The sequence below is a fragment of the Rana temporaria genome, chromosome 4 (genome assembly GCF_905171775.1).
Source record: "Rana temporaria chromosome 4, aRanTem1.1, whole genome shotgun sequence".
Lineage (NCBI taxonomy): Eukaryota > Metazoa > Chordata > Amphibia > Anura > Ranidae > Rana > Rana temporaria.
The window spans coordinates 218,097,306-218,123,093 of record NC_053492.1 but is presented as its reverse complement, the minus strand read 5'-3'; the positions used below and the strand labels follow the sequence as shown (position 1 = coordinate 218,123,093).

At 41.6% G+C, this 25,788-nt stretch overlaps 1 protein-coding gene across 20 annotated transcripts in view; it reads left to right on the top strand.

Annotated features, from left to right (window-relative positions):
- The window catches only part of DST (dystonin), a 690,084-nt gene that overhangs the window by 597,560 nt on the left and 66,736 nt on the right, over positions 1-25,788 (top strand). For all 20 annotated transcript variants that reach the window (XM_040349874.1, XM_040349879.1, XM_040349866.1 and 17 more), the window contains 6 exons: positions 1,951-2,035; positions 3,199-3,440; positions 5,989-6,195; positions 13,261-13,380; positions 13,481-13,588; positions 17,038-17,256. In XM_040349874.1, the coding sequence (XP_040205808.1) occupies positions 1,951-2,035; positions 3,199-3,440; positions 5,989-6,195; positions 13,261-13,380; positions 13,481-13,588; positions 17,038-17,256 (981 nt within the window). The remainder of the gene's footprint in view (positions 1-1,950; positions 2,036-3,198; positions 3,441-5,988; positions 6,196-13,260; positions 13,381-13,480; positions 13,589-17,037; positions 17,257-25,788) is intronic.

Here is a 25,788-nt window from a genome sequence, read left to right as displayed (position 1 = left end):
AGTTTTTTAGGCGTTTTTAATGAAGATACATATTTGACCATTTGCATTTTTTCCTAAACTCTCCTAAATGCAAACGCAACAAAACGGACGTTTTTAAACATTGTTTACTATCTGTCAAGTTAAATCGTTGAGGAGAGGTTGTAAAACGTCCCGTATACATTAAGCCTAAAAGTGTTAGCAGTAATTTTTTGTCAAGTCCATCTAAATCTGCTGCTGCATCTAACACTACCCTCTCCCCAGATTGGCAATGCTGCTGTCCAAAAGTGTACCCGTTGCTCCTCCATCCAGAATGAAGCCACTCTAGACAGGAAGTGTGTTACTGGCTGGACAATAGGGAAAAAAAGAAAACGAATGCAACCACCGCTAATTAATTATTGATAAACTGCAATATATTAAAACATGTTGGGGGTTTAGTACCACTTTAAGTATGTACTAGTGTCTATAGGTTCTCACCTCTGTTGGATTATCTGTGTAGCCATGGGTAGCATTCACTTGTTTGCAATTGGGTACTGGTTTAATATCTCTTCTATTTTATACACCATTCAAGTTTAAATTTGACTAAAGATATATTAAAAGTGCCTCCAATTGTTACTGCAGATGCACTAAAGTACTTGAAGTGTACTCCAGACATACTATTTTGTAGTATTGGACAGAGCAGAGAAGGGTTAGTGCTTTTGAATATTGTCTTTGCCTCAATGGCCAAACAGAAAATAATGGGGAATTCTCCCAACAGAAAAAGGGATTGCAAATAAAACTTGGTATGGGTCAAAACCTTCCCCATTCTACTAGTAAGTATATTTATGCCAGTCAAATAAAACCAAAGAATTTCCAAGCTCGACTTACCAACCAGACTGCGACCAACCAAATTAACCTGTCTAACAGTATGCGTTAAAAACAGGGGTTTAGTTGCACACATTTGCAAATGAATTTGTTTTCCCCTCACTTCCTGTCTCAACAATTAAACAGGAAGGGAGAAAAAATCTTCTCAAGAGGGAAACAGGAGTCAGTAAAGTACTAGCCTTCCTAACTCGAAATTTGAAAAAAAAAAAGTTTTGCTTGTACAGTAGTTGTATTTAGCCTAGGCTCACACTAGAATGTGGTGCAGGAAACCTGCGATCCATGTTCGTTTTCCTCACTGCCTTCAAATCGCACTGCCCTTTCAATCTGCAGTGGGTGTCAGTGCAATCTTAACGTCACCCCAAACGCAGGTCGCAAAAGTGTTGTATGTGCCTGCACCGGATCGCTTCGTACAAAATGACCATGTGATCCAGTTTCAGTGCGCTTCCAAAATTGGTACATAAAGGAATTTGGTGCAATGAATGGGCTAAAATTTCACCACTCTGAATTGCATGTGAATTGTACAGGAATGCGGTGTGATTCATATGCGGTTCATAGTGTGAACCGAGGCTTAAAGGGGTTGTAAAGGTAAATGTTTTTTCATCTTAATGCATCCTATGCATTAAGGTGAAAAAACATCCGAGTATTAGCAGCCCTTCCCCGATTACTTACTCCCTCGAAAGTCCCACGCTGTGAACGAGCAGGCTTCTCGGCCGTCTTCCCGGCTCATTCATTGGTTGATTGAAAGCAGCACAGCCATTGGCTTGTGCTGCTGTCAATCACATCCAATGACGCGGTGCGCCGGGGCGGAGTGATACAGTGAGCGGCTATGGCCGCCGGCTGTATCATGGGAGTGCGCCCGCAAGCACTCAACACCATGCAAGCTTGCATGAAGGTGTTGAGCCCTTGCGGGGGGAGCCGAGACAGCCGCCGAGGGACCCCAGAAGACCAGGTTCGGGGCCACTGTGTGCAAAACGAGCTGCACAGTGGAGGTAAGTATAACATGTTTGTTATTAAAAAAAAATTAAAAATTCTTTAGTGATCCTTTAAGACATAGGCACCATTCATTTCAGAAGACTGATATATGATCACATTTCAAATGCTCTTTTACAGCTCCTTCAGGAAGATATTGTGCTCAGGAAGCAAAATGTGGACCAGGCCATACTGAATGGATTGGAACTGCTTAAACAGACAACCGGTAAGTGACATGTTAAGCTATTATTATGGGTAATTACTAGCAGTCTACAAAAAACGAACCTACAAAATTATTATTTTGAATAATAGGACTCAGTGTTCTATTAGTACATACTTCACAACATTTTAAGATGGCAATGAGGGACACCTACTAACAAGCATATGTAGGCATAGGACACATGCCCTGCCACACCCCCTAAAGAAGAATTAACCCCCAAAAAAGTTAATTAAATGCACAAGTGCTTTTTTTTTACCACTTCTATACCTTTATATTAGCTTTTAAAATGTATGAATGCAGCAATTTAGAATTTGGATGGAAGGTTTATAACTGGGAAACACTTTTTGAAAGATAAAAAGTGCATTTTATATACAACTATATGGATCAGACCAAAATGATGGACAAATGAGGGGAAAAGAGGGACAGGGGGACATTGCTCCAAATCAGGGACAGTCCCTCTAAATCAGGGACAACTAAGTTGGGAGCTATGTTAGTGACAGGATGTAGGCTTGCATTGATGGCATCAGTTTGACAACAGTTTGTGATGCTTCTAAGATCACTCAGAATTCAATGACAGGTGTATTTGACCTGCAGTTGACCCTCAGGCAGGTTTTGCATTGCACAGACTTTGACGAGAATAAAAGCATGTCGACTCAGTCCCTTAGGCTGGCCATACATGGTTCAAATTGCAGCTGCTTCAGCAGGAACTGTTAATGGGCAGGCTGAGTGTACCAACTTGGGTAAAACCAGCCTGTCAGATTCTCTTGCAATTATCAGTAGTGGCTGCTAGCAATAATCAACGTCTTCCCCGGGCGGGGACTGCTTCCCCCACTTCCCTTTTGGGAGAAGACAATGGCCCAGCAGGAGTGATTCCCGTGGTTGCAGGAAATAAATTTGCTCCGTGCATGGCCGGCCTTACTGTCGCTTCTGCAGAGATTCATCTTACAAGCTACTTATAGGGGCAGTAAAACTGTTAACCAAATTAAGAAGAATTTGAAACAATGAAAGAACTGGCTAAAGCATTATGATAGCAGCCATGCACAGAAAAGGATACTCAATGTAATTGGACAAAAACATTAGCATTATGAGAAAATGCTAATTGCTGTGCTAATTAAGGAAAAACTTTAAGTAAACTGTATTTAATGCTTTATTGTTTCAATTTTGATTAGGTGATGAAGTGGTCATTATACAGGAAAAACTAGATGGGATCAAATCAAGATATTCAGAAATCACAAACCTGAGTTCTAAAGTTTACAAAGTCTTAGAAGAGGCATTAAACCTTGCAACACAATTTCATTCAACACATGAAGAGCTGAGCCAGTGGCTGGACAAGGTGGAAATAGAACTGAAGAGCTATGATCTGCAGAGCTATAAACCAGAGGAGTTGAACGCCATTCAACAAAGAAAGAAGGTACAAGATAATTACATAAAGATTTGGGTCTGTTTAGTAGCATAGTACATAAATGGTGTGTAGTAATAATTGATAGCGTTCCTAATATGTTATCCCATGTAAATTAAGGAACGCAAATTTTTGATACGTTTTCATAGGTTAACGCAGGCCATTGCTTTATGGACTTTATAGTTAAAGTGTATATAAACCCTAACAATGAACGTCTCTTATTTTCTCCCCTTCGGTTTAGTAAACTGCTAAAAAGTTTTTTGCAAGTTTGTGCAAGTATGCTGAATGTATTTGCACGTTATGGCATTTTTACCTCATAGAAGCCCTTTTCCAGCGATAGGACAGCCATGGTGCCCCTTGTAAACTGTGCTTTCATCTTCACCTGGTATCTTTCCTGGTTCAGAGTCTTCAGCCATCTTGATTCGCTGAAATGACAAAACTCCTGCATATGGACATGATAGTTACTTTATCTTAACGCATAATCATGCTGGGATTGTACCCTGGGCTGTGCGGCTCAGGGTAAACTCAGAGAAGGAAGACACTGAAAGGCAGGGAGATGCATTTATGACACGACCTGTGCACGCCTTACCCATGCAACTGCACTGCAGCCCACCACAAGACAAGGTAACTGTGGCTAGGTTGTGGAGTGCTGAATTGCTATAAATGGCATTCTATATTACTAAATATGGTGTATGTCCCTTTATTGGCCATTCCATTGCGTTGGCAAGGGATGTCTTAATGAAATGCAACACCTGTAAACACAACACAGTAAATTGAACCAGCCAAACTGATCTTGTAATCATGGCATACAAGTAAAATAGCACAACACAATTCTTGAATATGTATGTTTATTTAAGAGCAACTTTTATTTTTTATAAATGTTTACAAAAATACTATGTTTTCTGTAAAGAAGATAATCTACAGGTTTACCCCCCCCCCCCCAAAATAAAAAAAATAAAAATAAATTGCAGTGTACCAGTCCTTAGTTAAAGTGCCTACAATACTTCCCCTTTCTCAGACTTTTTTGCTTTTTTTTTTATCTTTTGATTCTGCCATTACTATAGGTCTAGTCCTAACATGACAACACTCATTCAGCATTCTGTATCACAACAGAAACACGATAGGACTATGGAACCCTGTCCCTCTTATTCTATATAGCATAGAGTAGCATGGTTCCATGGTCTTCATAACTTAGAACATGCATATTATAGAAGTTAGCACAAGCAAAAAGCATGGGAAGCTTTGGCTCTAAAGCAGGGTCAGGAACCCATTGATCGCGGTCTACCTGTCAGTCATGGCCATCTGAAAGGTGGATCACAATGCTGACATGCCACTACCGTGCCTGTAGTCTGTAGATCACAAAGCTGACATCTTGCCACCTCCCGACCGCGCCTGTCATCTTTCATAATAGAGCCGCTATTTGGAATATGCAAAGAAAACTGTGGGAAGCATTAGTAAGGGGCGGAGCTGGGCAGGAATAAGAAAGGTCATTCCAATTGGTAAACCATGAGAGTCCCTGCCCAGCAAGCACAGTGCTGTGTCTGTGTTATCACTGCCACAACATGGTCTGATGGGACGCATGCTGGAAAACAAACCTCTAACTGAGTGCTGGATATTTGTGAACAGCATCGTGTCTAAGAGGCATCAGGCTGTAATGGCTGTCCCTCAGTGATGAGTGTTAAATTTCCTACAATGCAGTGCGTGAATCTGTCAGATATCAAAGGCTGACCCCTTTAGACTGCCCTCCTACAATGCAGTGCGTGAATCTGTCAGATATCAAAGGCTGACCCCTTTAGACTGCCCTACATGATCAGTCTTCTGACCCCTAGACACTGCCTTACCTACTACTGACCTCTGTACACTGCCCTACCTACTACAGAACCCTAGACATGCTACTTACATTGGCCAGAGCTTTTATGGTAGGCTTAGTTTCTAGTTTTACAGTGATGTTTTACAGTGATGTCTGATGTTGATGATGATGACCGCTACAGAGGTCGAAACGCGTCGGAGGTTCCACCACGTTCAGCAATCTGATATGTAACAATGTGCACAAACTTGAATATAAGCTACATTGTGGATTATATATTTTACCTATTGGCCAGCCTTTTAAATGTTGTAACTTCATTCTTGTGATACCTGTACAATTTCAATAAATGTACCCCTTTTTGCTATCCATTTGCTAAATTTTCAACTATATTACACTGCTGTCCAAAGCCCCACTGGGGAACCTTCCCATTCTTTTTGTTTTTATTATTATATATTTATATGTTTTCTTTATGCTGTCCTTACTTTTTATTGGGGCCTACCTAGTTCATTTCCGAACAAAAAAAGGGGGGGCACCGTACCTCTGTGATCTTTTTTCCATGATGCTCAGGTAGATCTATAACTCTTGAGGGTTGCCTACCCCTGCTGTAAAGATTTCTGCCAAGATCAACCAATGTTTTTTTTTTTACTTCTTTAACCAGATATAATATAATGCTTTCAATTTTACATTTTTGTTTCGAGGTTTAGATATTTTTTAAGGTGCTATGTGTTAATCCTTAGTGTCTTCTTTTTTCAGGAACTTCAATCAGAAGCCAGAACAAACAAGGCAGTGCTGGACTCCCTGAATGACGTTAGCAGTGCTTTGATGGAACTAGTGCCTTGGAGAGTCAGAGGAGGCCTTGACAAAATGGTGACAGTAGACAATGATCGCTACAGATTAGTAAGCGACACCCTCACACAAATGGTTGAAGAGATAGATGCTGCTAAGTTGAGATCTCAGCAGGTACAGAAAATCTATTGATTTTTTTTTTTGTTTCAGTTTTTGAAAACAAAATGGCAATCTTGAGACTAGAACAAATGTTAAAAAAAAGATGCTGTCATCAATTTGATATGCATCTACAACCAAAGCATAGCTTGAAAAGATTTCAAGTGGTGTGAGATATTAGCACAACTAATCTGTATATTGTAAAAGCCATCTGGTGTCATTGTTCACACATCGTCGTAAGATAACATAAACTCTGCTCACAATGATAAAGAAGTAAAAAAAGATAGAAATTCTATACTACTATCTTACACAGTTCTTTTCCTAATCTCTTTTTTTTTTTTGAACACCCATGATTTCTTTCCTGAAAAGCCCCAGATGGTTAGCTGCACCATCCTGTTATTGTTAATAATAGGATTAATGAGGTGCTGCACAACAGTTTGCTTTGAACAATCTAGTGTTCCAGCCTAAAAGAGTCCTTATAATAAATAATATTGGCATGTTTTTTTTTTATTTACATGCATTTTTTTCTTTTGTAATGTTTTTAATTTGATTGTTTTGTAAAGGCTTTCTATCTGATAAATATATGATGGGTATGTTAACCAAAATATTATAAGCACATCAAATGTTTTGGCAAAAACGGAGTGTTAGATTTGGGTTAAATCAGTTAAAGGCTGGTTATTCATGAGCCCATGTTTGCGAAGATTTGATGAGGATTTCTTGCATACTCAAAGAATATCTATTTGTAGCATTGTTGGACCAAAACTAGTTACTGATAACAGATGAAATTGGTGGCATTTTTCAAAATTATTTTTTTAGTTTGATAGAAAATCATCAGCTGAATGATGTTATAAACACAACAATTTACCATAAACAGCAATTACAGCCTAATAGAGTCGATGTTGTTCAATGCATAAATGATCGGAAAGAATGACCTACCACCCCAAAATTGCATGCATCACATAAAATACTTGTAAAATATTGTTAATGCCCGTACACATGATAATTGTCTGATGGATGTATTGTGCCAGACAATCCGACCGACCGTCAGACAATTGTTGTCGGAATTAACAACAACAAATGTTGGCTGTTCATGCTCACCAACTGTCAGAAAATAAATCTGTTACGTCAAATTATCAGATTGTGCCCAACTAAAATCCAAAAGTACAAACACGCATGCTCAGAACCAATGCTAAACATCAGACAACAATAGCAGAAACTACCCAAGGGGTGGCAGTAAAGAACTGAAAAACCACGTGGTTTGGTGAATGTTGGCTAAAAAATGTTCTGCCGTGTGTATGCAGAACAAGTTCATGGCCAACGCCCTTCAGACAAAAATCCACGTAAAAGTCTGATGGAAGCCTGATCGTATGTACGAGGCTTAAGGAATTCAGTAAATAATTTTCATTGAAAAGTTGTTCAATTTTCCCTGAAGTAAGCCCATGTATTGCCAGCCTTAAAATCATATGATACCCAGGGGTTGATTTACTAAAATTGGAGAATACAAAATCTGGTGCAACTGTGCATGGTAGCCAATCAGCTTATAACTTCAGTTTGTTCAATTAAAGTAGAACTATAGGCAATACTTTTTTTTTTTTTTCATTTTGGATAGAGTAAGGGAGGGTTAATACCAATGTCAGATTTTTTTTCGCCATCTGTGTCCCATTGCAGGGATTTTCCTTTACTTCCTGTCCATGGCCAAACAGGAAGTGAGAGGAAATCCCGGAAAAAAAGGGGAATTCTATGGGGAGCCCCAGGTTACCAGAACTAGTGTTCTTATTGGAAGATTTACCCCTAATAGCTTTAAGAATTATTATGTACTGCAGTATCTGTATATGCTTATCCAAGTAAATCTTCACATCCTTTAGTTAAATCCACAAATTATAGATACACCAATTAGAAAATTACACTGATAAAAACACAAATATAGCTGTACATGTATACATACAATTCGCTGTGATTTTCACATAGAAAACACAGCTTTGTGTTTCTTCTATTATGTACTGTTAAACACGCTAGATGATAAAAGAATACCAAAGATTTTTAAAATAGGAACACATTCATCAAACTGTCAAACCAGCTTTGATGTTTGTGAGAGCGAAAAATCATTAAAAGATTCGAAAAGAAATGTATCAGTGTGTTTCATATTACACTTTGGACTGGAAATAGAGCTCAAAAGAAAGATTTGTTGAGGACAAAAAATGTAAATTAACCGCAAGGACTATCATCACATTCTGACCAGTACGATATCACAGGGGAACTTTTATCACTTCTTCTACTGGTCCTCAGGATTGCATCTATTCAGCAGTCAGAAATGTCACTATGAATGAACCCTTTATGTAGATACCCAACGCCACTAGTCATTCTCATAGTTTGCTGGAAGTAGATTTTGTCATTGATTCGGCATGTTGGGTGCACACCACATTAGTTGAGAGGTGTGCTTTTTTATCCTCTGACTTTCCCAGTACAGTAATTTCATGTATATTAATATTCTAAAGAGCTAACTAGCTTTATTATATTTTTTAAAGCTAGAACTCTAGAAATGTTAACCTTTACAGTGAGTATTCCATGAAACTTCAGAAAACCTGGAGTAGCTGCATGTTCTTTTCATAATATATAGCAGTGAATTAAGTGAAACACTTTGGGAGATGTTCTTTCCCATCAAAGTTTCATCATCTCCATGTAATAACACAAATTTTTCCCCATTTCTTATCAAATCTCTTATCAAGTAAAGATAAATATATGTTCATAAACTTGATCCTGTCTTAGCTACCGAAGACGGTAGTCAACCAGCACATTAGAGCAGATCTTTTTCCAGTGTAGAACTAGAATGACCCCTAGGATATATACATCAGTATGAAGTATGGATACCATATACACAATCACTCAGGATTGCAGCAGTGTTTTTGGCACACAGGCATCTTAATTAAAAGTAAAACTCTTAGCCATCGTAAACATTTAAAGTGGAAATAAACCATTCTATACTTTGGAGCTAAGTAACCTACCATCCTAGCCTTTGTTTGGTCTGCAGTCGTCATAGTGATGCACATGTGATCAGTTATAACACCAGCCTTTTGATGGTTTGACAGTTTGGTCGCGAGCACAAGCAACTGTGACAGTTATCATTCATGGCATGCCTTGAATGTAACTGTTAAAACTGTTTTGCCGTGTAAACATGATCATTTTTCGGCATGAAGAAAACTTTGTTTTTCAAAAACGTCATTTAAAATGATCGTGTGTGGAATTCACATCATTTTTCGGCTTCTGAAAAACGACAATTTTTTTTTTTTCGAACATGCTGCATTTTTTATCGTCGTTTTAAACAATGTAGTTTTTCGGGTTGTAAAAAATGATCGTGTGTGGGCTAAAACGATGAAATAAACCTGCTCATGCTCAGAAGCAAGTTATGAGATGGGAGCGCTCGTTCTGGTAAAACTACCGTTCATAATGGAGTAAGCACATTCATCACGCTGTAACAGACAAAAAGCGTGAATCGTCTTTTACTAACACGGAATCAGCTAAAGCAGCCCAAAGGCGAATGGAACTTACCCTTTAAAGTACCGTTGTATGTGTTGTACGTCACCACGCTTTGCTAGATAATTTTTTAAAAACGATGGTGTGTAGGCAACGTCGTTTTCATGATAAAGTTGGGAAAACGTTGTTTTTTAGACATGCTGAAAAACAACGTTTTCTTTCATGCTGAAAAATGATCGTGTGTACGCGGCATTAAATCAATGGGTGCAAAAAAGCAAAGTGTAAATACAATTAAACTTCAACGGTATGCCACTTTTTCCCATTTTTATAGGCATAACTTAAATTGTTGCCTAAATTACATACATAAAAATTAGCACAATCAACATAACTTACATTTAGTATGATGTGTCCCTTGTGCTGATTCTTCTTGGTTTAGGAGAAATTCTCTTCTTTTCTACGCCAACCCAAAATTTCTCCTAAACCAAGAAAAATCAGCACATGGGAAACATCATACTAAATGTAAGTTATGTCCCTTATAGTGAATTTTGTGTTTGTAATTTCGTCTAAATGTAGGCTTTAAGCCCCAGAAGGTGCCATCCCATGTCTAGTGAGAGTGCCTCAGAGACCAGTAAATCAGCCCATAGATGATTGGAATTCCTTTCTTCCCACCACGAGTGGAAGGAAAGAAAACCACTCAATTCCCCCATCAACACTGTGTTGATTAAGGAATCCCTCCCACAGCGCTATTTTGTTCTGGGGGGTGGTGGGTTACCTTCCCGGCCGGCAAAACACAGTGATTACTGCCGCTGTCAGTAATAGCATGTTACAAATTTGATATGCTGGTTGTACCCAATCGATCAATAGATTGACTTGGGTACAATCAGCTTGCCCATATATGGATCGAATCCTGGCCAGTCTCTGCTGAACCGGCTGAATCCAAGTAGGGCCGGCCGAGAACTCTTGTTAAACTGGGGGATATCATTCAAACTCAGGAAAGTCAAGCCTAAGTAACAAAGTGAAACTGCAACAAAATATTGCCTGCACATCATCCAGGCACACAACCAGTCACATATATATATATATATATTAAAGTGGCTTAAGCTTGGTCTCCTACTCATGGGAGAACCCCCTCTAATACATTTCACCCAATGCAGGACTTACTCGCAGAAGCCTCTAGAATTAAGCCCTGTATTGGGTGAAACATGTTAGAGGGGTCCTCCCATGTGTAGAAGACCAAGCTGAAACCCATTTAGTATAGATGTGACTGGTAGTGTGCTTGGACAGTGTACTGATGGGCACCATTTTGTTGTAGTTTCACTTTGTTACCTGACAAGCCTTTGTACAGCCTGACCAGCACTTGGAAGCAGTAGGAGGCGATTGGAGCTTCATCCTAAGCTATTTGAGCAGTATTGTTTTAGTTTAGTTTCTGGGTTACTGACAAAGTAACTGGCACACAGACGTTTCTCTTTGACTAGCAAAGTTAATAATAGGTATATTTTGTTTTTAATATTATGTAGGTATTATTCTTTAAAATTGTACAGGCATACCCCGCTTTACGGACACTCACTTTACGTACACTCGCGAGTACGGACATGCCCGTGAGTGTACGTAAAGTGTTTCACAAGTACAAATATTCCCGCGCCGTGCACCCGCATTAGACGGAACTGAAGTTCTGAGCACTTAGCCTGCCCAGTTCCAGTGTGCTCTTTCTGTATCCTGGCTGCCTCCCCACCTCCGGTGACATCACATCCCCTCAGGCTTCCCTGTCAGCCACAGAATGCCATCCAGCCTCTCAATAGCACTGTTCTTTGTGCACACCGCGATGTCCGGGGGATGGATTGGAGCGGCCCCCCTTGCATCAGATGAGCTTATTTACATGTGAGTGTACCCCTGATGCCCCCACTAAAACCCCCACTACAGCCTAGAAGTGAAAAAGGGCATTGCTTCACTTTAAGTACATTTTCGTTTTACATCAATGCTCTGGTCCCGTTGTGTACTTAAAAGTGGGGTATGCCTGTATAGCATTTATATTTTACACAGTTTTAGGTATGGCATTTGGTAGTATGCCATTGGTGCACTAATCGCTCTTGTATGGAAATGTGCATCATGCCATATTATTTTCATTTTTTTTTTACATCTGTGTCACTGCAAAAAATACCAGTGATGTTTATGTGTTGCCTGTGTCTCTGTCTTTCCTTTTTTACTAAAGACTTATGGGGAAGAGAAAACCATGGCTGCTGAGCTAATATAAGCAATAAAGTCAATTTATTACTAGACCTTCACTGTGATCCTACTGGTTACTGGTGTTTTATATTCATGTTTACATAGTCTGATGTACAATTTGTGCTTGCTAATTGTATCACAAGAACCAAAGAACAAGGCTTACTGCTGAACAGTGATGTCTGTTATTGTTTAGAAAAGCCATCATTAATTCAGGTTTCTTGGCAGCTGTATGACTCATAGTACATGTCATTGTATTCAAATTTTTTGTTGCCTCAAGTCTAACTAATATTTACAAATGCTTAATCTTAACAGAAATAATTCTTAATAGCAGCTGAATTTAGTATAATGCCGCGTACACACGATAATTTTTCGGCATGAAAGAAAACGTTGTTTTTCAGCATGTCCAAAAAACGAAGTGTTTCCAACTTCATCATTAAAAACGACGTTGCCCACACACCATCATTTAAAAAAAATGATGAACAAAGCGCAGTGACGGCACTCTAAAGGGGAAGTTCTATTCGCCTTTGAGCTGCTTTAGCTGATTCCTTGTTAGTAAAAGATGATACGCGCTTTTTTGTCTGTTACAGCGTGATGAATGTGCTTACTCCATTATGAACGGTAGTTTTACCAGAATGAGCGCTCCCGTCTCATAACTTGCTTCTGAGCATGCGCGGGTTTAAAACGTCGTTTTAGCACACACACGATAATTTTTTACAACCCGGAAAACCACATTTTTTAAAACGACGATAAAAAATGCAGCATGTTCGAAAAAAAATTTGGTCGATTTTCAGAAACTGAAAAACAATATGCAGCCCACACACGATCATTTTAAATGACGTTTTTTAAAAACTACATTTTTTTCATGCCGAAAAAAATGATTGTGTGTACGCGGCATTAGTGCTGGTTCTCAGAAGAGCATTTTTTTTTTACTTGAATTGTTTATTCACATAATTATGTACTTCATATTTAAAGACAGATAATCTATGCCTTGCTATCTGACCTTTGGTGTGTGCACAAAAATATACTGTATATGTATAGAAAAATATTCCCAAACAATATATATAGTCCAACAGTCTAACAGACTGTAGCATGTACAGTATGTATTTATTTAAAGCCAAGCAATGTTTGTTATACTTTATATCATTTTATCAATCATCAGCAACTTTTCAGGCCAAAGTAAGATCACGCTGAGTGAATGTCAGCAAATGTGCTCTGCAATGTTAAATACATGCAGTAACAAAAATATGTAAATTATCATAATATCAGATGGTATACCCTCTACCTATACCATCTAGCATGGAGACAACTTTGCTCTTTTAATAAAGACTGTTTGAGCTTTATAGCCATCCTGCAGCATTATGTCATATAATCTCATTTATATTGTTCCAGTTTGAGCAAGCTGTTGGTGCAGAGCAAACATGGATTGAGGAAACTAAAAATAAATTGATGGCTCTTGGTCCCATTCGGCTGGAGCAAGACCAGACCGTGGCTCAGCTACAAGTTCAAAAGGTAATAAAATGTGTTTGGGATTTAATACTGCTATCTGCAAATGAATAAGATATCATTTTATAGAGCGATGCAGAAATAATAAGTATTTTTCTGTTTACAGGGCTTTGCAATGGACGTATTAAAACACAAAGATACGATAGATGAACTGGTCAGTTCGGGAGATGAAATAATGAATTCATTTAATGATGGGGAAAAACAAACCATGGTGGTACGTTTTAGAAACTAGAACTAATTGGCGACATGTTTTATGGGCTCTACTAAGATATGGCAATACAGGCAGACAGCAAAGGAATAGTCACTGGTTCTGCCTGTGGTCCTCCTCCAGCTGATCTTTCTCTGTGACAGATACTGTGAGGTTAATTTACTTAAGGCAACAGACTGTTCACTTTGCTAGATAATTTTCCTGATGGCTTAGTGAAAATGCAAAGAATACCCAATCATGTGCAAGGAAAATAAAAACGATTGCTTGCACACGATTGATTGATTGGAAGTCAGCAGAGCTTCATCTCATTCATTACACAAAGAGAAAATTTCCCTGCAATTCCTTTCACATTAAAATTTTTAGGTTAACTTTAAGGCCAATTAATCACTTTGGCCCCGGAAGGCTTTACCTTAATGACTAGGCCATTTTTTGCGATCCGGCACTATGTTACTTTAACTGACAATTGCGCGGTCAAGCGACGCTGTACCCAAATACAATTTTCTCCACAAATAGAGCTCTCTTTTGGTGGTATTTGATCACCTCTACGGTTTTAATTTTTTGCGCTATAAACAAAAAAAGAGCAACAGTTTTAGGAAAATAATATATATTTTTTTACTTTCTGCTATAAAACATATCCAATAAAGAAATATAAAAAAATCGAATTTCTTCATCAATTTAGGCCAATATGTATTCTGCTGAATATTTTTGGTAAAAAAAATCCCAATAAGCGTATGATGATTGCGCAAAAGTTATCGCGTCTACAAACTATGGGACATTTTTATGATTTTTTTTTTTACCAGTAATGGCAGCGATCAGTGATTTTTAGCGGGACTGCGACATTGTGGCGGGCAAATTGGACATATCTGCGGTAGGCGGTCGGCAATTGGTAAAAAGAAATAGCTAGATTCAGGATGGCGAGTGCATACTTGCGGCGGCGTAGCTTATGGCATTTAGGCTATGCCGCCGTAAGTTAGCGAGGCAAGTACATGATTCACAATGTACTTGCCTGCTACGTTACGGCGGCGTAGCCTAAAGCGGGCGGAAGTAAGGGCGCCTAATTCAAAATAGGCTGAGGGGGCGTGTCTTATGTTAATTTTGGTTGACCTGACGTGATTGACGTTTTTTTGGAACATCGCATGCGCCGTCCGCCTACATATCCCAGTGTGCATTGCGGCAATATGTACTGATTTACATATTCTACGCCGACCACAATGGAAGCGCCACCTAGCGGTCAGCCTAAAAATTACACTTTAGGATACGAGGGTGTAAGACACTTACGCCACTCATATCTGAGCCTAATTTAAGCGTATCTGATTACCAGAATACGCTTAAATTAGCGCTGACGCAAATTCTGACTTAGGCTGGCGTATCTACTGATACGCCAGCCTAAGTCTCTCTGAATCTAGCTATAAATGTACTAAATCTGTGTTCTTTGCAGGGGAAGGTTTATGCTGTTTTACTAAAACATTACATCCTTGTTATATTTGTTCATGATGTATCCTCTCGGGCTGTATAGTGTGATTTCACATAGTGGAAAGCTTGCATTTTATTCCTCCAACAGCAATGCATTTGGCTTTTATTGTTACTTTTATATCTAGTCAATAAATTATATAGACCATATTTGACCAAACAATCTTCCTATTTGTTTACAACTAAGAAAAAATATTGAACTCATTCTCAGAGGATGCTTACTCTACTGAGTACCATGCCCTGATGCACTGCGATCTGTGAACTGATCTGGGGGTGGCATTAACATTCTATTGACACCCGCAGAGGGCAGTGTGAACTGCCTGTGGGAGAGATGCAAAGAGGGAACTGGCCCTGTAATCGCTCTGGTTCCCACATCCCTGCAGTGTGAACCTATGCTCAAGCTAGATTTTTATCTAGTCCTGATATCTATGGAGTGCTTTAGGAGTTTTCACCATCAAACACAGAGTAAAATGATGATTTTGGTATATAATTTACATGAACTTTATCATGAAGTGTGACCAACGTGAATATTTAAAGCTTAGTGATGTTTTAACTATGCAGATCTGCAGATGTAATAAGAGCCCTGGGCTAGTCATGCTTTAGCCTTTGTTTTCCGCTTCAAAGAAATCATTTTTTTTTATTGCCTGCAACATAATTAGAATAAAGCTATGCTTCACAACACCCTATTGTTTACAGTTTTAAACTAATAGGCAAGCTTAGTTGGCTGACACTGAGGGAAAGACAGCGTATTATCTCCACTCCACCAGGTCATACATTGGGGGTGTCAAATTCAATTTCATTGTGGGCCGCATCATCATTATGATTGCTTCAAAAGGGCCGGTTGTGTCTGGAAGATTAGATGTCCAGCGCATCCCCTCCCCTTTACATTAGATATCAAGAACCACCCCACCATCAGAAGTTGAGTTCCCCACTCTCCCTTACATCACAGTGCACCCCCTTTCCTTAGGTCTGAAGGAGGACCAGAGGAGGGCTGGAGCTCTCTTGCAGCTGCAGGAGAGGTGCAAGAGCCACATGAAATGGCCTGGAGGGCCGGATTCGGCCTGTGGGCCTTGTGTCTGACACACCTGTGCCATACATATTTCACTTTCTTTTGTTCGAACAGCAGGTTGAATAACAGAAAATGTATAGATTTCCCCATCCACACATTCAAGGCAGATGGTGAAATCGCTCCCGTAGAGATATTGCATTCTGACAGTGGGGAAAGTTTTCTGCTAACAGAGTAGACTCATCAGTACCAGTGGCACTGATCGAGCAAGCATTTTCCAACAGGCTGGTTGTACAGAAGTCGATAGATTGATTTTTTTTTATTATTCTTTACAATATATATATATATATATATATATTTTAGATTCCCTCAGCTGCACTGGATAGTGAATTAATGCAAGGAGCTCTGTGCTGAGCAACTTCCTGTTTATTCACAAACTGAAGCGTACTAAACACATTTTATTATGCTTCAGTTACGAATGAATACAGTGAGTAACCGGCACCGATATGTTTTGTAAATAGTTTAGCGGGTTAGCTAGGACATTTAGCGTTTAGCTGCTTTAGTTTTAGAAGATTAAATATAGTCTTTAGTGTAAAAGGTCTTATACAGTATGAAAGTATTGATCATGCTTCCACCGCAAGGTTCAAGAAGTAGAACATTTATGCAGTAAGCTCAACGTTTAACTACTTATAATTTAATTGCTGTTATATTATAACATTTATCAAAGATACTGCTGGCATCTTGTATATTGGTTCATAGCAGCACAAACCAGTGTGTGTGTTTGTGAGTGTGTGTATGTGTGTATATATATATATATATATATATATATATATATATATATGTGTGTGTGTATATATATATATATATGTGTATATATATATATATATATATATATATATATATATATATATAATAAAGTAACATTTACCTATATTAGAGTTTCTGTTGATATTAAATTGTTATCTTTGTGTGTATTAAGAACAAGGTCAGAAGCCTGCAGAAAAATTATGAGGACGTCTGTCATTTGAATGCTGAAAGGAACCTGCAGCTGGAGCGAGCTGTATCTCTAGTAAGCCAGTTCTGGGAGACATACGAAGAACTGTGGCCATGGCTGACAGAAACCGAGAGAGCCATCTCTGAATTGCCACCACCGGGTTTAAATTATGATACACTAAAACAACAGCAAGAAGATATTCGGGTAAGGATAAGCTACTAAATGAAATGTTTTGATGGATTATTAAAGAAATCCTCATGCTCGCTTTTATAGTAATTAAAGTCATTTATTGACAGGAAATATAATTCAGTTACATTCTTGCTAAGATCCGTTGGCATATGTGGATGGATCTGAGAAATGAAATCTAGATAATGCGGCAAAAATATTGTTTTCTTGTTATAGGTTGAATCCATGGCTTTTCTTTCCATAAAGCAATCTAAAATGACCTCATCCCAGGTAGCATGCAGGCCCGTTGCGACAAGGCAAGCAAACCAAGCAATTGCTTGGGGCCTGGAGCTGGCTTGGGCCCCAAGCAGGGCCCTTGCTGTGCTTCCTATAAATGCTGCAGCCGCCTGAGCGCTCTATAGAGAGCCTCAGGTGGCTGCAGCACTGCTGCCTCTCTCGTCACTTCTTCTCCTTCCCTGTAGCATGGCCAAGCTCCTTTTCCTTCCTCCTGTCAGTCCAGCCGGGTACATTACAGGACATTCAGTTTCCTGTTCCCGGCCGGACTAACAGGAAGTGCGCACTGAGTGCTTACTTACTTTCAGCACTGCTGTGAACAGGAAACTGAATCTCCTGCCGTGTGGTACGGTAGGGGGGGGGGGGGGGGCAAAACGAACATGGGGGGGGGGAGTAAAAAAAACATAGGAAGGGGGAGTAAAAAAGGCTTTGCGTGCGGGGTTGGGGGGGCCTCCATGTCTATTCCTTCAAACGGCTCTGATAGCACGTACCAAAGTGACAGATTCTCTGCTATAGATTATCCCACATACTTTTGTCAGTGCCATTAACCAATATTCTCATACATTGCACCATAATGTATTAGCTTTACGTGTTTCAAGTGTTGATTAGAAAACATGGCCCACAGCATACACTCTAAGGCCCCGTACACACGACCAGTTTCCTCGGCAGAATTCAGCTTCCGACCGAGTTTCTGGCTGAATTCTGCCGAGAAACCCGGCCGTGTGTACACTTCCGGCCGAGGAAGCCGACGAGGACCTCGGCGAGGAAATAGAGAACATGTTCTCTATTTCCTCGTTGTTCTATGGGAGCTCTCTGCCCGCCGAGCTCCTCGGCGGCTTCAGGGCTGAACTGGCCGAGGAACTCGATGTGTTTGGCACGTCGAGTTCCTCGGCCGTGTGTACGGGGCCTCAGGCTTAGTTTACATGAGCAAGGTTTTTCATCCCTGACCACCAAGATGCAAGTTAACATGATCAGCGGCCATATACAACATACTGTTGTAGTGGAGTGTATTAAAATGTATTTAATAGGTTACGTTTGATAGGCAGTATAGCTGCCTAACACAGGCTTTTTTAATGGTTAAAGTAGAACTATAGTTGCAAAACTTATTTTTTTCAATTTGGATAGAGCAAGGGAGGATTATAACCCCTATCAGATTTTTTTTCGGAATCTGTATCCCACTGTGGAGATTTACCTTCACTTCCTGTCCCATAGCCAAACAGAAAGTGAGAGAAAATCCCTAAAAATTAAGGGAATCCTCTGGGGTCCACCATGTCTTCAGAACTAGTGTCCCCATTGGATGATTTCCCCTCTATTACTTTTTTTGGGACAACCCAAAATTGGGATTTTCCTTTTGTTTTCACTTTCAATGATAATGGTAGACAGGACAGATAGAGAGGGCAAATCTTCTTAAAGGGGGGCACAGACAGCAAACAAAATTGACAGCTTTTCTAATCTGTCTCCAGTCCAAAAAAATAAAAAAAGCTTTTGCCTTTAGTTGTACTTTAACACAGGCAGTGTGTGGTGGCAATGACAGACACACGTGTAAATGAATCCTAACTGTGGCTGTTATGATCAGAACTGGGCATATAATATTTGTTATGCTCCTGTGCTGTCTTTGTAGTTGATCATGAGAGATGGCTTTTGGATATATATTCAAATGGTGGCACTGGGACATGCTCAAAAGCCAGCAACTAAGTGAAAAGAGAACCTGTTACCATATTTAGAGTAAATTGACTCCAATTTAATAACCTCGATAGACAAAGGAAGTCACAAGCTCAATATATAGACCGAGGTGCAGTGCGATTATAGTATGTACTAGTTTATATACCACACACTGAAGCAGAATATAAATGATTCCTCAGAGAATATTAGTATGCATTAGCATGGACACAATTGGGTTGTGCATTTAAGGCACACATCCAAAACACACCTAACATTATTTTTTTTTTACTGTTCTAGGCAGGGGTGCCCTTCTGGGAATCTCTTTAAAATATTAATGACCATGAAGTTTTTTCTTTTAAGCATTTTGCATTGTTTCTGCATATACTGAGCACTATGACTCAATACAGTTCTTGTACAGAGATTGTTGGGGATGACTTGGTGAATGTTTGCATTTTGTTCTCCAAATCCTGTGTGGATTGTTCTTTATGTATTTCTATGTTTTAGCTACTGGCCATGATGTTTTATGCCCTGTACACGCGACCGGTTTTCCTGACATGCCAAAACCCAACGTTTTTCCTGACGTGATTCCTCTCAAGCCTGCCTTGCATACACACGTTCAGTCAAAAAAAACACTCGCCCGAAGCGCGTTGACATCCAACACGTACGACGGCACTATAAAGGGTTCCATTCAAATGGCGCCACCCTTTGGGCTGCTTTTGCTGATCCTCGTGTTAGTAAAAGTTTGGTGAGAGTTGATTCGTGCTTTTCAGCGTGATGAATGTGTTATCTCCATTACAAACGCTAGTTTTACCAGAACGAGCGCTCCCGTCTCATACTTGATTCTGAGCATTCACGTTTTTTTTCCCCTTGGAAAAGCATACACACGAGCGGTTTTCACGAAGAGAAAAAGACTGACGGGAAACACGACGGGAAAAAATAGAGCAGGTTCTAATTTTTTTGCGGGCAGTTTTCGCGTCGGGGAAAAACTGCTATGGAGCATACACACGACCGTTTTTCCCAACCAATCTAAAAAATGACAGTTTTCTCGTCGGGGAAACCGGTCGTGTACGAGGCATTAGTCTCTCTTTCTTTATTCCTTTTGATGCTGTTTTATTTTTTCTTCTTGCCTTTGGTTTTGAAAAGACCTGAGACTCTTTTGATATACCAGCATCTTTAAAAACTTTTTTCATAACTCTTGCAATGTTGAGTAGTACCCTGATTATGCCAAAATTGTTTGCATTTACCTTTAAATATTTACATTTAAATATTCACATACGTTATGTCATAATAATATAAACTAACAAGTACACCTTGGCTTGTTATTTTACATTAATTATAATTTTACAAACTATTCATGTTCCAGTAGGGAAATGTTGTCAATCATCATCTGCTAAACAATTACAAAAGTCGACATAACTAGATTACGTAGGCTGTAGATTCCATTGTCTGACCTAATTGCTTCCGACAGTCTTTTTACTGTGTCTTATCTGGTAGTGCAACAATATACTGTTCATAGATAAACATCAGTAAAATGCCAGCAATGTTTTGTGTTCCTGTCCAGTTTCTGTATGCAGCACACATCTGACAACATAACATAGTCGCTGAAAACATGAAACACTGTTCTAAACACTAAAAGCAGTAAATAACACTTTGTGAACAAAGCAATGGTCCTCACAAAAAAAAAAATGAGACTACAGAGTGCTTGGCACGTTAGCTGTCTTTATTGAATAAGTAAAAAAAGAAAACATCGAAATCCTCTTTATTTAAATCAACTTGTGTAATTAAGGTGGATGTTGTAACTGGCATTGTTATTCAGCTATATGTGTTATCAAAATGTAATTGTTTCATAATGATTAACTTTCCTGTGTTGTCCATTGATACCATGTAACAACTTATATACACTATATTACCAAAAGTATTGGGACACCTCCCTTTACTTGCACATGAACTTGAATGGCATCCCAGTCTTAGTGTCAGGGCTCCATTCCCGGCTCCATTGAGCTCCCGCGCATGCGCGGTACGGCAGCGCGCCGTGTGCGTGGAAGCGCGCACGTGCAGGTATGCGGCAACCCTGGGGCCAATCAGAGGCCGGACACTCCTATTTAAACCAGCAGCCTTCCCTGAACAGGTTGCTGGTTTGTCTTCAGCTCCTATGTGTTTACCTGTTGCCGTACCTGCCTGTTTTGACCCGGAATTCCTGACGACTCTCCTCTCACCTGGAACCTCTGACCCTTTGGCTAATGTTACCTGGATTGCTGTTGTCTCCTGCCCCTTGACCTTGGCTTGCTCTCATGGACTCCCTCTGAACTCTCCTGCCCTTGACCCTCGGCCTGTGACTCGGATTTGCCTTCATCTCCTGTGGACCCTACCAGACTTACCTACCAGTTCCTGCCTGACCAACGCTTGTCTCCAGTCTTCTGCACCTGCCCTGCTTCTGTCAGCTGCACCAAGTCTGCCTGCCAGCTCCCGGCACCGGTGCCTCCTTGTGCCGTCCCTCCTCTGTCCCAACTCCAGGGAGTGGTCTGCACAGGGTCGCAAAGGTGAGCCGCCCTCAGCATCTCGGTCTCGGTGAGTACAGGCTCTGATAGTACAAACCAGCCAGATGTCTGAGACCGACAGGGCGCGCTCACCCTTTGAGACGCTGTGCCAACAGGTCTCCGCCTTAACAGAGGCAGTCCAGAAGCTTCAGGAAGGCTACCTCCAGATTGATGGCCGCCTCCAACAACTGGCCGGTTCCCCAGGTCCATCCGCTGCAGCCCTAGCCTCTTCACCCGGACCTTCTGCTGCCCAAGCTCCTGCAAGCCCTGCCATGATGGGGAGTAATCCCGAACCCCGGGTCTCCATGCCCGAGCGATTCTCAGGCGACCGCCGGAAATACCGGGCTTTCAAGAATGCCTGTTCCCTTTACCTGGCCTTGCAACCTAGAACTTTTGCGACCGAAGCTGTTAAGGTTGGATTCGTAATCTCTCTCCTTTCTGAGGAGCCTCAAGCATGGGCACACTCCTTAATGGAACAACGCAGTCCAATACTTGACTCTATGGACACCTTCTTCACCCACATGGGGAAATTATACGACGATCCTCTACGTGCAGCCACAGCGGAGGGTACTCTGCACAGCTTAAATCAAGGGAGACGGCCGGTGGAAGACTACACCGCCGAATTTAGAAAGTGGTCTGCTGACACAGGCTGGAATGAGCTGGCCCTCAGGTACCAATACCGCCAGGGCCTCTCTGAGAACCTAAAGGATGAGCTTGCAAGGTCGGCACCCCCTGCCTCTCTGGAGGATTTAATCCAAACCGCCACTCAGCTGGATAGGCGCCTTCGAGAACGTCGTTCGGAGAGGTTCCAGTCCAACCGGCCTAACTGGGTTCCACCAAGATATGCTCCAGTACCTCCGCCTCACCCAGCTCCACCAAACACCTCATTACCCGACCCAGAGCCGATGCAGCTTGGTATAGTACGGGCCCCTCTGACTCCAGAAGAGAGACTCCGGAGGCGTCAATCTAACCTCTGTCTGTACTGCGGAGCCACCGGACACTTTTTGCGCACTTGCCCAGTAAGGCCTTGTAAGTCGAAACCTCCATCTGCTATCAATTTCCCTGTTACCAGTTTGCCTCAGACTTATGTTATCCTCTTTCTTTACCTACAGCTCCCGGAAGGGGCAACACGTCTGCCGGCGATAATTGATTCCGGGGCCTGCAGCTGCTTCTTGGACTCATCCTTGGCCCAAAAGCTGCGTATCCCCTGCCGTACCAAGGATTTTCAGCTGCAAGTTCATCTGGCTGACGGCTCTCTTCCCCGTTCCGGATTGATTACCCAGGAAACCCTTCCTCTTTGTGCCATCTCAGATTCTGGGCACCGGGAGTTCCTCTGTTTGGACTTGATCCCGTCCCCCATGTTCCCTATCATTCTGGGTCTCCCTTGGCTACAAGTTCATCTGCCCTGCATTGATTGGCTCAAGAAAGAAGTCAGCTTCCCTTCCACCTACTGTTCCCAGCACTGTCTCGCACCCGTTCCAGTCTCCTGCTCCACGTTAGCTACTCCACCTGAAGACCTACAGCATGTTCCTCCAGCCTACCTAGACTTCAAGGATGTCTTTGACAAAAAACAAGCCGATTGTCTCCCACCACATCGGTCATATGACTGCCCCATTGACCTCTTGCCCGGATCTGAAATTCCCTTTGGGCGCATATTCCCCTTGTCAGAGACTGAGTTGAAGACCCTCAAGGCCTATATTGAAGAAAATTTAAGTAAGAAGTTCATTTGTCCCTCCTCCTCGCCAGCGGGGGCGGGGATCTTCTTTGTCGAGAAAAAAGATGGATCGCTTAGACCCTGCATTGATTATAGGGAGTTAAACAAAATTACCATCAAGAATCGGTACCCGCTGCCTCTAATCCCCGAGCTCTTTCAAAGGTTCCGATCAGCTCAGGTTTTTTCTAAATTGGACCTCCGGGGCGCCTACAATTTGGTCCGAATAAGGGCAGGAGATGAGTGGAAGACTGCGTTCAGGTCCAGATTCGGGCACTTCGAGTATCTGGTCATGCCCTTTGGGCTTTGTAATGCGCCCGCCACTTTCCAGCATCTAGTCAATGACATTTTTCGACAATTTTTAGATGACTTCCTCGTAGTCTACTTGGACGATATTCTCATCTTTTCAGCCACAAAAGAATTACATCGGCAACATGTCAGGCAGGTTCTCACCATCTTGAGACAACACCGGCTTTATCTCAAATCAGAAAAATGCGAGTTCGAAAAGACATCAGTGCAATTTTTAGGATTCATCATTTCTGTGAATGGGGTAGCCATGGATCCCCAGAAAATCAGTGCTATCCAGGAGTGGGCACCTCCAACAGACAAGAAGGGCGTTCAGCGCTTCATTGGCTTCGCCAATTTTTATAGACGATTCATCATCGGTTTTTCATCAAATGTTTCTCCCATCACCAAGTTGACCCGCCAGGGGCACCGCTTCCAGTGGCCACAAGAGGCTCAGGAGGCCTTTATCAAACTCAAAGCGGCCTTTACCTCGGCACCTGTACTTTGTCATCCGGATTCTACGTTACCTTTTGTTCTAGAAGTGGACGCCTCGGAATCTGCTACAGGCGCTATTCTTTCCCAGAGACAGGGACCGAAGTCGCTTCTTCACCCAGTAGCCTACGCCTCTCGGAAACTAAGTCCTCCTGAGCGCAATTACGACGTAGGCGATAGAGAACTACTGGCCATAAAATTTGCACTGGAGGAGTGGAGGTACCTGCTGGAGGGGGCAGCGCATCCCATTATCATTTTCACTGACCACAGGAACCTGGAATACTTACGGTCTGCAAAACGCCTTAGGCCCAGACAAGCCCGTTGGGCTCTTTTTTTTGCTCGCTTCAATTTCCATATTACCTATCGTCCTGGCGCAAAAAATGGAAAAGCTGATGCCCTCTCCAGGATGTTTCCAGAGACGCCCGATACTTCCGAGCCCAGCACGATCCTGTCACCTCAAAATTTTTTGCTTCTCCCTCAAACAGATTTGTTGACTGCTCTAAAGACCGCATGCCAACGGTGCCCTGATCATGAGGTTTCCTCCTTGGAGAAAAAGGACGACCTGCTGTGGTCTCGTGGGAAGATTTTTGTTCCAACAGAGGCAAGACAGTTAATCCTCAGCACCTTCCATGATCGTAAATTGGCTGGCCATTTTGGTACCCGTAAAACTTCCGAACTGGTCTCTCGCTCCTTCTGGTGGCCTAAATGGAGGTCCGACTGCAAGGATTATGTCTCTTCCTGCATTCGCTGCCAGCGGAGTAAGGGGCCAAACACGAAGACCTGGGGGCTGCTGAAACCCCTTCCTATCCCAGAACGGCCCTGGATTGACATCTCCATGGACTTTATTGTCGATTTGCCTCCTTCAGCCGGGTTTACCACGATCCTAGTCGTGGTGGACCGTCTGTCCAAGATGGCGCATTTCTTGCCCATGGTGGGTACGCCCTCCGCGGCAGACACAGCCAAAATCTTTTTTAAAGAGATTATCAAGCTCCATGGAGTGCCCAAAAGCATAGTATCTGACAGAGGTACTCAATTCACATCCAAATTTTGGAAGGAACTTTGCAGAGCTTTGGAAGTGAAGATCTGTCTGTCCTCGGCCTATCACCCTCAAAGTAATGGCCAGACAGAGCACACTAATCAAACGCTAGAACAGTATCTACGATGCTTTTGCTCAGTCTCCCAAGACGATTGGTCCTCCTTGTTATCTACAGCCGAGTTCGCTTACAATAATTCCATACATTCTTCCACAAACCAAACCCCGTTCTGGGCTAACTTCGGTTTCCACCCTTCCTTTTTGCCGGACTCCATCCCGGAAACATCTGTGCCAGCGGTCCAGGAACGTGTGACCTGCATCCAGCAAAACTTTCAGAAGTTACAGGAAAGCATGCAGCAAGCTCAGCAGGACTATAAGAGGTTCCATGACAAGGGGAGGAAGGATTGCCCTGTCTTCAAAGTGGGTGAGAAGGTCTGGCTATCCGCCACCAACCTCAAGTTACCTATTCCCTCTCGGAAGCTGGGTCCAAGGTTCATCGGGCCATTTGAGATCAGGCGAGAAATCAACCCAGTAGCTTTTGAGTTGGCTTTACCCAG